Raw genomic sequence first — 15,897 nt, 5'->3', positions numbered from 1 at the left:
TCGGCGTCGGCCACGTTCAGCGGAGACGGGAGCAAGATGGCGATTCCGGGCAGGCAGTGAGTGACCTGGGAGTTAGGGTTAGGCTGGGGAGTGAGACACCACGGCGACTGTGTCTGTGGCCGAGCAGTACAAGTGCGCTGGAAGTGAAGGGGCTGTGTCGTCAGGGATAGAGATGGGGGAAAGCGAGAAATCCTGAGGAACATATATTCCCATCCCCCCCCCCCCCCACATTTTCCAGGATGGAAGCCCGAAGTTTGAGGGAGAAACTTGTGAGGAAATAAAGGAAGTTAGGCTGAGGGGCAGAGAGCGAGACTTTTCTATTTTCCAAAAGCTCGGTCTGAGGCCCCTCAGTCTTGCTTCCTACCCCGCGCTTGAGTTTCTCCCCGGTTGGATGCTTTCAGGGTCAATGAGAAGAGAGACAATTCCTGGCTTTCTTAGAGGGCCTTGTTCTACTTGGCAGGTCAAGTTCTGATTACCGCCCTCCCTTCTCGGTTTAGGACTGTTGTGCTGAGAAGCCACAGAAAAGGGTAGGAATATAGGGAATTGGGGTATACGTTGCCACAAAAGAGACAAATGTTATATGTTCTTGGAAGTTTTATCTTTGATGTATAATCCTCGCTTGTGATGCGGCCTCCCGTGATTTCTGCGTCTTAAAGGCCAAAACGTGAGAAACTAAATGAGTTGGATCTGATGGGATGGTTCTTTCAGGTGCTCCAAGACAAAGCAAGTGTGCTTAATAAAGTGTAATGGCAATTTGCCCCGTGGCTACTTGGGTTTCTCAGTTAATGTAATCTTTTAAAAAATTTTCATGGGTGACATTAACCTTTATCCAATAACTTCTTTAAAATTGTGTACCCAATAGGAAAAAAGCACAAGTATTTTCTTGACTCTTGTTAGATCACAAGGATAATTTAGAGCATTTTTATTTTTAGTGGACATCAACTGAGCTTTCCACTAACATGTTCTTTTTAAAACCTTGCTATCATTTCACCATCTAAAACATTTCTGAACTCTTCATTCATTTCCCTTCTTTGATTAAAATGGTATTTTGATTTTGGCCCACAAATAATCACTTAAAGTAATAATTATAAAATCTTAGTGCATATTAGAACTTTTAGATAGTTGGAAATCAGAACCAGTGTTATATGTTCATAGGTTATGTGACATGTTTTGACTTGGTAGCTTCGTCTGGAAGAGGTAGTGGCTGTATTATTGTTTAACATTTAAATATAATGGTGTAATTTCTATTTCAAAAAAAAAAATGCAGGTATGGGCTTACTTTGCCAAAGAAAGCACAGCAGTTGCACCCTGTTTTGCAAAAACCTTCAGTGTTTGGGAATGATTCTGATGATGATGATGAGGTAAGGGAAACTATGTTTTTCTACTGCATTGTTGGAAATTTTTTTTTAAAATTGAACTTGTGAATTTAATGTCTTTGCTTGCTTTAGATATTTGTTAATACAGCATATCTGTAGCATTATAATTTATAGAATTATCAAAAAGAATAAAGAAGAAAGGTCTACTTTTTTTTTTTGTGGGTGATACATGGATAATCTAAGAGATTTTTTTTTCCCAAGGCTATGAACTTCAGTTATTTTTAAGCAGTTATACAGAGTAATTTCAGACAATAATACTGATATATAACAAAATTGTTGCTGTAAAGATCCCTGGAAATAAGCTATTAAGATGTTGCCAGTTTCCTAGAAATTTTTATTAGCAAAGTAGTTTCTTATGAGACTACGTTTGTGGTTACTCAGTGTCTGCTAAGTGTAGTTATTCAGTTGTAATATGGTAGTGTATAAAGTTAGCATGGATGATAATGACATCTAATATGAACATTTTATGTTTTAGCAGCCAAAACAGTGTTTTCCTCTGAAGCCCCAGTTTACAGCAGTTTATAAAACCCCCAAATGTGTGCTTATTTAATACTTCAGTCATTTTCTGTATTTCTAAAAGACTTTGTATCAATTTCATACTTCCTTTGTTCTGGCCGAAAAAATCACTTCTCTTTCAGTTTTTACTAATTATATAATAGCATAGTTAGGTAATTGAACATATTTGATCCTTTGCTTCTTTTCTTCTGTTGAAGAAATAGACTCTAGATGGCTTACTTTTTAAAAAGTTGATAATTTACATATAATTTGCATATAAACTTATGGATTTTAAGTGTACAGGTTGGTGACTTTTGACAAATATATACACCCCAGTCAAGATGTATTGTAGAATATTTCTCTCTTCCCTGAAAGTTCTTTAACGCCCCTTTGCAGTTAGTTTGCTTCCTCACATTATGCCCCAGACAACTATCTCATTGTGGTTTTGATTTGCATTTTACTTACGACCAAGGATATTGGCCATTTATGTATCATCTTTAGAGAAATGTCTGTTCATATCATTTGCCTAGTTTTTAATTGGGTTGTCATTTTGTTGTGAGTTGTAAGATTCCTTTATACATTCTAGATACAAGTCACTTATTAGATGTAATTTGTTAATATTTTCTCCCATTCTGTGAATTGTCTTTTCACTTTCTTGATAACGTCCTTTGAAGTACAAAAGTTCAATTTTGAGGAAGTCCAATATATTTTTTTTCTTAGGTTGCTACTGCTTTGGTGTCATACCTAAGAAACCATTGCTTAATCCAGGGTCACAAAGATTTACGCATATGTTTTCTTCTAAGAATTTTGTAGTTTTAGTTCTAAAATTACATCTATGATCCATTTTGAGTTTATTTTTATACGGTTATGAGATGGGGGTTCAGTTTCACTCTTTGCATGTGGATGGATATCCAGTTGTCCCAACACCATTTGTTGAAGGCTCTTCCCCATTGAATTGACACTACCCTTGTGGTTTGTTTTAATATACAAATAATTTTTTAAAATCACTGTAGACACAACAGAAAAATACGTCATGGTTATCTTGTAGTTTCACATAAATCATCCTGGCATACCCACGTAATGCAAAGCAACATATACTCCAGTTTGAGAAGGATGGGTTTATACAAGTGATCTAGAAAGTTTACTGATGTGATTGCTGTTTCTTTTCCATTGTGAAATGAGGCTAGTGGAAGCTGGACGGTGGGAACACTAGAGTCAGAAAAGAAAGGCCTAGGGCCATTTTGCTCTTTCCTCCCTTCCTCCCATAGAGAGGGACTTCCTTTTACATAGAGAGACTTTAATGCAGAGTATTGGTTACATGGGTGATGGAAGACTTGAGAAGCTACAAGAGATGGTGAAGCAACCCAGAGATTAGCAGTAGTAAAAGGCAAGAAGTGATAAATGGAGGGATACAGGTAGGAGTTGGACCTGGAGGCCAGAGGCTAGGGTTACTTGGTGGGAACTGGACTTTTCCAAAAGGAGTTGAAGCCACGGGGAGATTCAGTCTTAGGTAGAGAGAAAGGCAGGGAGAAATACCTCGTCTTCTCCCTTTCTCCAACCCTCCAATATACTGTTTTTGTATTCTGTTGGTAGAACCCAGCCAGAAGCCAACTGACAGGGAGATGCAGTTTAGTTCTTAATGAGCAGAGAATATAAAACCAGTCTTTAGAATAATTTCCTTACCTATAAAACATCAGTCTGGTGAATTCCAGCTTATATTATTTGTATATTATTTAAATGTTTGTGAGCTTTGAATATAAAACTCTTCTTTTTCAAAAATTTATTTTATTGAAATATAGTTAATTTACAATGTTATGTTAATTTCTGTTGTACAGCAAAGTGACTCAGTTTATATACACACACACACACACACACACACACACACATACACACACACGCTTTTTCATATTCTTTTCCATTATGGTTTATCACAGGATATTGAATATAGTTTCCTGTGCTATACAGTAGGACCTTGTTGTTTATCCATTCTATATATAATAGTTTGCATCTGCTAATCCCAAACTCCCAATCAATTCCTCTCCCACCCACCTCCCCCTTGATAACCACAAGTCTCTTCTCTATGTCAGTGAATCTAAAACTCTCTTCTTTAAAAATTAATCAGTTAAGAAATAATAAAATTATTGGTGTTTTGGAAAATACAGAGAAAGATATTTTATGTTTCCCCTCCTGAGGAGGGCATTTGATAAACCTGGCGAGGAGCTTCTGAAGCAAATCCAACTATTCTTATTTTCAGGAATTCAGCAGAAGCAGCTAAGAGCCCAAATTTAAGATCAGACCTTTATTCCAGTGGTCAAGCAGAGGGAGCCCTAGCAAGCGAATTCTGTTTCAGTGTGTGTTTGTATCCAGAGTTAGTTTAAAAGTGGGAGAAAGTGGTAGTCCAGCACTTTAAATTATTATTGAAATAGTCCCTCTTTTTGAAATTATCAGAACTAAATAGAAACAATTATCATTTTGTTCAAAGGTAGAGGAGATGAAGAGTTTTTACTCCATATGAGTAAGGTTTATATTATATCCAAATGCTGCTGTCTGATAATAAGTGTTTGAGTGGTTTTGCTAAGATAGTGTGTTTGTTTCATTTTTTTTCCACTCTCTCCTCTCTTTCCAGTCCCATTGCCACCACCTTCATTACTTCTGTCATGGATTATTATAGCTTTGTAACAATTTCCTTATCACCTCTCTCTCCTCAAATTCATTTCAAATACTGTTGATAGATTGATCTTCCGAAAGCACAGTTCTAATCACTGTTAACTTCCTTACTCTTGAACCTAGTTGTATTTAAAATCTAAACTGCTCATCCTGACATTGAAAGCCTTCCCTATGCTTTGGCTTCAAAGGACTTATTAGCATTTTCTCCTAATTGTGCTTCTCCATGCAAAGTACACTGTTATGTTTGTATTCTTTCACAACTCTACTTTTCTTCACACTGGAAGTCTCTCCATCCTATATGTCCAAATTATAGCCATCCTTTAAAACCCAGTGCAAAAGTTGCTTCCTTCAAGATTTTCCCCACTAGAAAGACTCTTTCTTTTTCTGACACTCTTTACCTTTCTTAGAGCACTTAGCTTTTTATATCTTGTATTATAAGTTAGTTGCATACAAGTCTTTCACTGTACTAGAGTATGAGCTCCATGAGTTAGGATCCGAATGTTTGTGCTGGCTTCTAAGAATGAGTAAAATCATTTACTCAGATGTTTTAGCTGTCTATATTGTAAAGAGCCAGAGAGTAGATGTTTTAGGCTTTGCAAGCTAAGTAGTCAACTTTGATCTCCTAGTGTGAAAGCAGCCATTAGATAATATGTAAATGAATGAGCATGACTAATAAATGTGTTCTAATAAAACTTTATTTACAAAAGTGGGGATGGCTGAGATTTGGCTGTAACTTGCTGACCCATGATGTATACAATTATCCAAAGTATGTGTGACAACCAGTATTTCACAAGTGTTATAAAGTGGCTAGTGACTAAAATAGATGTTGCATGACAAACATGGAACTTCCTTTTAGATATTTCTCCGTGATAAATGCTTGCTTATTTTACAGAACATAATGAATTTTTCTTTTAGTCTTGGCAATTGAAATGCTCATTTCTAGATAATAATAACCTTGTGAGATCCAGTTTTGTAATATAATTCATATGCCATGAAGAGGTATGATCCATACAACCTGAGAATTGTCGCTGTTGGATAAAGATGTAAAACTTCTTGATCTCTTTAAAAGAGAATATTAAGTTAAAATAGATAGCTTAAGTTCATTGATTTAGTTTTTTGTGTATATATCAAATATGTTAGATAAATGGTAGATGATAATAATTGCACTTCTGAGTACTCTGAGTACTCAGAAGCCATGGTATAGTCCTTTTATAGGTTAAGCTTTCATTTTCATAAACTATAGAACAGTTACAAAAACTATAAGGAAAACATTAAAACTGCAGCAGAAAACTAAGGAAAATACATAGAGAAATGTAGAAGAAATGGAAATATCTAATAAACATTAAAAATATTTAATCTTAGTATATCTAAGAAATGTAAATTAGGGCAACAGTAAGCTGCCATTTTTTTTTTTTACTATGTTAGAAAATACTTTAAAAAATGATAATGGCAAGGTTTTGGTGAAATGGGAAATTCTGAAATGCAAAATTTTGTTTTTGTAAATCATTGCCCCTTTTTGGAAGGCAGTTTTGCAATTTGTATCAATCCTTTAAGAATCAAGTATATTTAACCCATTGTATCAATCAGAAGACAGAGGCTGTGCCAGAATTTTCCCTTCTAAAATTCTCTCCTGAGGAAGTTGCCAGAAGTTTGCATTAAAGATTTATAGGTATTCAGAAGTCTTTATTTCACGGTTGTTTATGATAGTAAAATCTTAGAACCAGTCCAACCTTCAACAGTGAAAGCATGGCTAAGTAAAGTGAGGTGCAGTGTATATTACAGAATTGTTAGAAATAAAATGAAAGGAAAAAAGAGTAAAGAGAGCATTTCAGAATATTTATGGTAGTTGTCGTTGGTGGACTTATGAGTGGTTATTTTGTTTTTTATGCTTTTCTGTATTTTCTAAATTTTCCACAATAGTTTTTATAATTTTTAAGAAAAATTTATGGTGAATTTTAAGAATTTCCTGTAAGATACTTAGCTTCCAAATCATATTAAAATATAACAGGAAATAACACATTTAATCTGATAGAAGTCATAATGAGAGAGAGTACTGGAACCATTTAAAAGCATGAAAGAAGATGAAATAAGCAGAATACAAAATTGAATATGTATATATGGTTGTACAGAACTATATGGATATATAAGTGGAAAATAAAAGAGAATTGGTTTGGGTTTTTTTGGTGACAGTATGAGCTTTTTTCTTTTTTTTCAAAATTGTATTCATTTCATTGTTATAATTTTTGAAGAACAGAAGGAAATCAGTGCTTTAAAAAATACATGACTGTATTTGTATATCCCCCAAATTAGAAACATTTGCAGATTACTGGATTACATGGTGTATTTTCATTGCTTTTACTATTTCTTTTTTTTTAATTTTATTGAAGTATAGTTGATTTACAGTGTTGTGTTAATTTCTTCTGTACAGCAAAGTGACTCAGTTATGCACATATATATATTCTTTTTCATATTCTTTTCCATTGGTTTGTCACAGGATTGAATATAGTTTCCTTTGCCCTACAGAAGGACCTTGTTGTTTATCTATCCTATATATAATAGTTTTCCTCTGCTATCCCAAACTCCCATTCCTTCCCTCCCGCCTCCCCCACCCCGCAGCAACCACAAGTCTGTTCTCTATATCTGTGAGTCTGTTTTTGTTTTGCGGTATGCGGGCCTCTCACTGTTGTGGCCTCTCCCGTTGCGGAGCACAGGCTCTGGACGCGCAGGCTCAGCGGCCATGGCTCACGGGCCCAGCCGCTCCTCGGCATGTGGGATCTTTCTGGACCGGGGCACGAACCCGTGTACCCTGCATCGGCAGGCGGACTCTCAACCACTGCACCATCAGGGAAGCCCTTGTTTTGAGTTTTTAAAAAATATTTATTATTTATTTAATTATTTGTCTGCACCGGGTCTTAGTTGCAGCAAGTGGGATCTTCGTTGCTGCATAGGGGATGTTTAGTTGCGGCATGAGAGATCTAGTTCCCTGACCAGGGATTGAACCCTGGCCCCCTGCATTGGGAGTGCGGAGGCTTAACCAGTGGACCACCAGGGAAGTTCCTGTTTTTGTTTTGTAGATACGTTGATTTGTATTGTATTTTAAATTCCGCATATAAGTGATATCATATGGTATTTGTCTTTCTCTTTCTGACTTACTTTGCTTAGTATGATAATCTCTAGGTCTATCTGTGTTGCTGCAAATGGCATTATTCCATTTTTTTTATGGCTGAGTAATGTTCCATTTTATATATGTACCACATCTTCTTTATCCATTCACCTGTTGATGGACATTTGGCTGTTTGTGAATAGTGCTGCTATGAACATAGGGGTGCATGTATCTTTTCTAATTATAGTTTTGTCCAGATATATATGCCCAGGAGTGGGATTGCTGGATCATATGGTAGTTCTATTTTTAGTTTTCTGAGGAACTTCCATACTGTTTTCCATAGTGGCTGTACCAACTTACATTCCCACTAACAGAGTAGGAGGGTCCCCTTTTCTCCATAGCCTCTCCAGCACTTGTTATTTGTAGATTTTTTAATGATGGCCATTCTGACTGATATGAAGTGGTACCTCATTGCAGTTTTGATTTGAATTTCTCTAATAATTAGTGATGTTGAGCACCTTTTCATGTGCCTAGGGCCATCTGTAAGTCTTCTTTGGAGAAATGTCTATTTAGGTCTTCTGCTGATTTTTCAGTTGGGTTTTTCTGTTGTTGTTGAGTTGTATGAGCTGTTTATATATTTTGGAGATTAAGCCCTTGTCGGTTGCATCATTTGCAGATGTTTTCTCCCATTCTGTAGGTTGTCTTTTCGTTTTGCTTATGGTTTCCTTTGCTGTGCAAAAGCTTGCAAATTTGATTAGGTCCCGTTTGTTTATTTTTGTTTTTATTTCTATTGCCTTGGGACACTGATCTAAGAAAACGTTGGTATGATTTATGTCAGAGAATGTTTTGCTTATGATTTCTTCTAGGAGCATTATGGTGTCATATCTTGTGTTTAAGTCTTTAAGCCATTTTGAGTTTATTTTTGTGCATGGTGTGAGGGTGTGTTCTAACTTTATTGATTTACATGCCGCTGTCCAACTTTCCCAGCACCGTTTACTGAAGAGACTGTCTTTTTGCCATCTTATATTCTTGCCTCCTTTGTTGAAGATTAATTGACTGTAGATGTGTGGGTTTATTTCTGAGCTCTCTATTCTGTCCCGTTGATCCATATGTCTGTGTTTGTGCCAATAACACACTGTTTTGATCACTGTAGCTTTGTAGTATTGTTTGTAGTCTGGGAAGGTTATTCCTATTTCTTAATCTCTCACCACTTTAACTCCAGTCTTTTATCTTTCATTTATTTATTTTCTTATAGAAGCAGTTAGGTCTTTAATTTTAAAAAATTTTTTGGCTGAGTTGGGTGTTCGTTGCTGCATGTGGGCTTTCTCTAGTTGCGGCGAGCAGGGGCTGCTCTTCATTGCGGTGCATGGGCTTATTGTGGTGGCTTCTCTTGTGACAGAGCATGGGCTGTAGGGCATGGGCTTCAGTAGTTGTGGCACGTGGGCTCAGTAGTTGTGGTGTGTGGGCTCAGTAGTTGTGGCTCGCGGGCTCTAGAGTGCAGACTCAGTAGTTGTGGTTCATGGGCTTATGGGCTTAGTTGCTCCTCAGCATGTGGGATATTCTGGACCAGAGCTCAAACCTGTGTCCCCTGCATTGGCAGGCGGATTCTTAATGACTGCACCACCAGGGAAGTCCGAACTCCAGTCTTTTAAAAACACTTTCTTGGGACTTCCCTGGTAGTCCAGTGGTTGAGACTCCGTGCTCCCAATGCAAGGGGTGCGCGTTCCATTCCTGGTCGGGGAACTAAGATCCCACATGCTGCGTGGCCAATAAATAAATAAATAGTTCCCCCAGATAAAAAAAAATAAAAACACTTTCTTGAATAACTAAAGTAGTCTTCATAAGTCTGTTTTTCCTAAAATGAATCTTTTTTTCGTTGGAAGCCTGTTTGGCTTGCTAATGGTAAGAAAAAGTTAAAATTTTAATCTCTCTGAACATTACAGTACATCTGAATCAAGGAAGTGTTTCAGTTTCAGTTTTTCATCAGTTATCAGTCTCATAATTTCCTATTTCTCTGGAGATAGTCTTGTATACTTTGAATAGAATGACAGTTTTATATGGACATGACAAAGCATATTATTTGTGAAAATGGCAGGAAATTTGGGTTATTTTAATGATGGCTAAGAATTTTTTACGTTTTTATCATATGCTACTAAACTGAATTCCTAGAGATTCATGATACTGAATATATCTAATAGCAGTATAAGCAGTGAGAGATTTTAAGTAACTGTGTAGCTTTGCTAAAAATTCATCCCTTGGGCTTCCCTGGTGGCGCAGTGGTTGAGAGTCTGCCTGCCAATGCAGGGGACACAGGTTCGTGCCCTGGTCCGGGAAGATCCCACATGCCGCGGAGCAGCTAGGCCCGTGAGCCATGGCCGCTGAGCCTGCGCTCCGCTATGGGAGAGACCACAGCAGTGAGAGGCCCGCATACTGCAGGAAAAAAAAAAAATTCACCCCTTAACCTGCTATCCGTGAGTGAAATGGATATGTAGGAAAATGCAAGAAGAGAGCAAAGGACAACATTAAATGATAGAATTTTGTGAGGAGTGGGAGCAACAGCAAGAGGATTCTGTTCTTCTTATGCCAGTAGGATAAGAGCATTACCGAAGTGGCTGAGATCATCCAGATTATGAAGATGAGATGAAGTAGGAATTTTTGTTCTTTTCTAGGAAAGAAATGGTGGTATTAATCATGTGCCCTCATAGACTGTAAAGTTGCTTTGTGAATCTCTGGTTAAATCTGTTTAGCCAGATTTACTTATGTTGACACACGGGTGGATTATGTTTTTTACATCTCCTTTGTCTGAGATATAATGCGTTGTTGTATTTTCAACTCCTGAGGTTTGTTTTTTTTTTTGTAAATTCTTTTTATTGGTATTCTCAATTTGGTGAGATATTCTCATACTTTTCTTTAGTTTTTTAGACAGTTTCCTTTAGTTCATTGAATGTGTTTATTCTGTGTGTGGACTGTACTTTCTTGTTTCTTTGTATGTCTCATAAATTGGAGTTGAAAACTGAACATTTAAAATAATAGAAATGGCAACTGTGGAAATCAGATCTTCCCCTCTTCCCAAGGTTGGTTGTTTTTGCTGGGTTTTATTGGCTGTTGTTTTTTGCTTAGTGACTTTTCTGAGCTAATTTTTTGGACACACCACGTGGCTTGTGGGATCTTAGTTCCTGGACTGGGGATTGAATCTGGGCCCATGGCAGTGCAAGTGCTGAGTCTCAACCACTGGACTGTCAGGGAATTCCCTGAACTAATTCTTAAAGTCTGTATTCATAGTTGTGTGTGGCCACTGAAGTCCACTTGGTTAGCTTCGTGGTCAGCTAGTGAGCTGACAGAGACTTTCTTAAACACCTGTAACTAATAAGTCACCAATCTGCCAAGAGGCACTGTATGCATGTTGGGGTATGCCTTCAACACATAGCCAGGCATTTTACAACTTTGCCTTATCCTTCAGTTCTTGCTTGTGCAGAGCCTGATGTCAGTCCTCAAGATCTGTCTTGAGAGTTTAGGACCTTCTTAGGTCTTTCCTGATCATGCTCAAAGGTCTGTGTATGCATGTGATCTTCATGATCCCTAGGAATATTTTGGGGATTTCAAGCCCATGTGAACATTCTGTTCCTCTGCTTTTCTTCCTTTTAAGCTTTTTGGTTAACCGGTTGTTTTCCCCAACTGTTAAAACTGTTACCCACTGCCTCAGGCCACCCTGAAGTTCAACAGTTGTCTTTGATCGTTTTTTGACAGATACTCCCAAGGAGAAGGCTGTTTTACATCAGCAACTCTGTCAAGTCAGATAAAGACAGCCTTGTGAGTGATGTCTTCCAGGGAACCACCAGACAGGTCCAATAATTCTCTGGGATGAGGTTTTCAAGGAACTTCATCTGCCCTTTGCAATGGCTGCCAGACTGCTGATTTTTCTACTGTACTATGATTGTGGTCTCTTGTTTTTAGGCTACCATGGCACTAGGGAGGGGATGATGGAAATAGGGCAAGTTAAAACACCACAGAGTTCTTACCAATATTCAGTTCTTGAATAAATGCTCCCTGGACTACTGTAAGCCTTTGGTTAATTTCCAGAGTTCTAAAAAAGCTGATTCTGACCTTTTTTGCCAGTATTTTCTTGCTGTTTTGGAAAAGAGAATTTCTGTTAGGTCCATACCACCATTTTCAGTGACATCCCAGGTTGTCTTGAGCCTCTCCAGTACATTTTTGCACACTTTGGACAAAGTCGTCTTACTTGTTTTAAAATCACTGTTGACTTCCCATTGCTCTTAAAGACCAAAATCTTCATTTTTGATCTGCAAAGTCATTCATTGTCTTGCTATTCTGTTCAGCCTATTCTCTACTGTAGTGCTCTATCTTATTCTTTAAAATTGCCTTAAGTCATTTAAATGTTTTAATGTCACCTTCAGTTTCATAATAAAACTAGGGATTTTGATTGGAATTGCATTGAATTTATAGATTAGAAGAGAATTGATATTTTAATATTTCACTCTTTTCATATATAAAGATAGCATATTTTTTTATTTGTTCAGGTGTTTTATATGTCCTTTAGTACAGTTTTATTGTTTCTTCCATGAGGGTCACACCCACCTTTTGTTGGATTTATTTCTAGGTACCTTGTAGCCCTTGTGATCGTATAAGTGGATTTTTTCTAATTTATTATTACTAGTATGTGTAAAAGCTTCTGATTTTTTTATTACTGTTGATTTAATTCTAGTACCTATATAGTTCTAATAGTTTACCTGATGATTCTTTTGGATTTCCTTTGTAGACATAGTGTCTATAAATAAGGATAATTTTGTCTCTTTTCAATTCTTTTACCTCATATTTCTTATCTCCTGTTGTGATTATGAGTGTGTCTTATTACGTTGTCTGAAAACTACAATATATAGAGAGAGGCAATGATAGAAACTTTGTTACATTGCTGACTAATGGAAATTGCTTATAAAATTTCTCAAATGTGATGTTCGCTTTACATTTTAGCTACTATTTCACTACGAATTTTTATCATAAATGATTTTAAATTTTAATTTTTTTAGCATCAAAGTGAGTTTACATTAATTTTTTTAACATCTTTATTGGAGTATAATTGTTTTACAATGGTGTGTTAGTTTCTGCTTTATAACAAAGTGAATCAGTTATACATACACACATGTTCCCATATCTCTTCCCTCTTGTGTCTCACTCCTTCCCACCCTCCCTATCCTACCCCTCTAGGTGGTCACAAAGCACCTAGCTGATCTCCCTGTGCTAGGCGGCTGCTTCCCACTAGCTATCTATTTGACGTTTGGTAGTGTATATATGTCCATGCCACTCTCTCACTTTGTCACAGCTTATCCTTCCCCCTCTCCATATCTTCAAGTCCATTCTCTAGTAGCTCTGTGTCTTTATTCCTGTCTTACCCCTAGGTTCTTCATGACCTTTTTTTTCCCCTAAGATTCCATATGTATGTGTTAGCATACGGTATTTGTTTTTCTCTTTCTGACTTACTTCACTCTGTATGACAGTCTGTAGGTCCATCCACCTCACTACAAATAACTCAGTTTCATTCCTTTTTGTGGTTGAGTAATATTCCATTGTATATATGTGCCACATCTTCTTTATCCATTCATATGTTGATGGACACTTAGGTTGCTTCCATCTCCTGGCTATTGTAAATAGAGCTGCAATGAACATTTTGGTACATGACTCTTCTTGAATTATGGTTTTCTCAGGGTATATGCCCAGTAGTGGGATTGCTGGGTTGTATGGTAGTTCTATTTGTAGTTTTTTAAGGACCCTCCATACTGTTCTCCATAGTGGAGAGTCAATATTTGTACAGTCGCTTGAATTGTATTTCATGAGGTTAATAATCCTTTTAATCCTGATGTCTCCAACTAGAAGTACTTGAAGTCAGAGAAATTCTCTTGCAAGACTGTTCCCTTTTCTCCACACCCTCTCCAGCATTCATTGTTTGTAGGTTTTTTGATGATGGCCATTCTGACTGGTGTGAGATGATATCTCATTGTAGTTTTGATTTGCATTTCTCTAGTGGTTAATGACGTTGAGCATTCTTTCACGTGTTTGTTGGCAATCTGTATATCTTCTTTGGAGAAACGTCTGTTTAGGTCTTCTGCCCATTTTTGGATTGGGTTGTTTGTTTTTTTGTTACTGAGCTGCATGAACTGCTTGTAAATTATGGAGATTAATCCTTTGTTAGTTGCTTCATTTGCAAGTATTTTCTCCCATTCTGAGGGCTGTCTTTTCATCTTGTTTATGGTTTCCTTTGCTGTGCAAAAGCTTTTAAGTTTCATTAGGTCCCATTTGTTTTTATTTCCATTTCTCTAGGAGGTGGATCAAAAAGGTTCTTGCTAAAAAAAAAAAAAAAAAAAAAAAGGTTCTTGCTGTGATTTATGTCATAGAGTGTTCTGCCTATGTTTTCCTCAAAGAGTTTGATCGTATCTGGCCTTACATTTAGATCTTTAATCCATTTTGAGCTTATTTTTGTGTATGGTGTTAGGGAGTGTTCTAATCTCATACTTTTATATGTAGCCGTCCAGTTTTCCCAGCACCACTTATTGAAGAGGCTGTCTTTTCTCCACTGTATATTCTTGCCTCCTTTATCAATGATAAGGTGACCATATGTGCATGGGTTTATCTCTGGGCTTTCTATCCTGTTCCATTGATCTGTATGTTTTTGTGCCGGTACCATACTGTCTTGATTACTGTAGCATTGTAGTATAGTCTGAAGTCTGGGAGCCTGATTCCTCCAGCTCCATATTTTGTTCTCAAGATTGCTTTTGCTCTTTGGGGTCTTTTGTGTTTCCATACCAATTGTGAAAGTTTTTGTTCTAGTTCTGTGAAAAATGCCAGTGGTAGTTTGATAGGGATTGCATTGAATCTGTAGACTGCTTTGGGTAGTATAGTCATTTTCACAATGTTGATTCTTCCAATCCAAGAACATGGTATATCTCTCCATCTATTTGTATCATCTTTAATTTCTTTCATCCGTGCCTTATAATTTTCTTCATACAGGTCTTTTGTCTCCTTAGGTAGATTTATTCCTAGATATTTTATTCTTTTTGTTGCAGTGGTAAATGGGAGTGTTTTCTTAATTTCATTTTCGGATTTTTCATCTTTAGTGAATAGGAATGCAAGAGATTTCTGTGCATTAATTTTGTATTCTGCTACTTTACCAAATTCATTGATTAGCTCTAGTAGTTTTCTGGTACCATCTTTGGGATGCTCTATGTATAGTATCATGTCATCTGCAAACAGTGACAGCTTTACTTCTTCTTCTCCAGTTTGGATTCCTTTTATTTCTTTTTCTTCTCTGATTGCTGTGGCTAAAACTTCCAAAACTATGTTGAATAAGAGTGGTGAGAGTGGGCAACCTTGTCTTGTTCCTGATCTTAGTGGAAATGTTTTCAGTTTTTCACCATTGAGGATGATGTTGGCTGTGGGTTTGTCATATATGGCCTTTATTATGTTGAGGAAAGTTCCCTCTCTGCCTACTTTCTGGAGGGTTTTTATCATAAATGGGTGTTGAATTTTGTCGAAAGCTTTCTCTGCATCTATTGAGATGATCATATGGTTTTTCTCCTTCAATTTGTTAATATGGTGTATCATGTTGATTGATTTGCATATATTGAAGAATCCTTGCATTCCTGGGATAAACCCCACTAGATCATGGTGTATGATCCTTTTAATGTGCTGTTGGATTCTGTTTGGTAGTATTTTGTTGAGGATTTTTGCATCTATGTTCATCAGTGTTATTGGCCTGTAGTTTTCTTTCTTTGTGACATCTTTGTCTGGTTTTGGTATCAGGGTGATGGTGGCCTTGTAGAATGAGTTTGGGAATGTTCCTCCCTCTGCTAGATTTTGGAAGAGTTTGAGAAGGATAGGTGTTAGCTCTTCTCTAAATGTTTGATAGAATTTGCCTGTGAAGCCATCTGGTCCTGGGCTTTTGTTTGTTGGAAGATTTTTAATCACAGTTTCAATTTCAGTGCTTGTGATTGGTCTGTTCATATTTTCTATTTCTTCCTGGTTCAGTCTTGACAGGTTGTGCATTTCTAAGAATTTGTCCATTTCTTCCAGGTTGTCCATTTTATTGGCATAGAGTTGCTTGTAGTAATGTCTCATGATCCTTTGTATTTCTGCAGTGTCAGTTGTTACTTCTCCTTTTTCATTTCTAATTCTACTGATTTGAGTCTTCTCCCTTTTTTTCTTGATGAGTCTGGCTAATGGTTTATCAATTTTGTTTATCTTCTC

General features: G+C 36.9%; 1 protein-coding gene across 2 annotated transcripts in view; it reads left to right on the top strand.

The window, feature by feature from the left end:
- The window catches only part of NSRP1 (nuclear speckle splicing regulatory protein 1), a 65,907-nt gene continuing 50,010 nt past the window's right edge, over window positions 1–15,897 (top strand). The window contains exons 1-2 of one of the 2 annotated variants that reach the window (XM_032617296.1): window positions 1–56; window positions 1,268–1,361. In XM_032617296.1, the coding sequence (XP_032473187.1) occupies window positions 37–56; window positions 1,268–1,361 (114 nt within the window). In that variant the 5' untranslated portion in view covers window positions 1–36. Of the gene's footprint in view, window positions 57–413; window positions 665–1,267; window positions 1,362–15,897 lie in introns of those variants that run through there. The other variant, XM_032617297.1, reaches the window with a different exon arrangement.

The sequence above is a fragment of the Phocoena sinus genome, chromosome 20 (assembly GCF_008692025.1).
Source record: "Phocoena sinus isolate mPhoSin1 chromosome 20, mPhoSin1.pri, whole genome shotgun sequence".
Classification (NCBI taxonomy): Eukaryota; Metazoa; Chordata; class Mammalia; order Artiodactyla; family Phocoenidae; genus Phocoena; species Phocoena sinus.
Note: the sequence above shows the minus strand (reverse complement) of the source record. Positions and strands in the feature narration are given on the sequence as shown.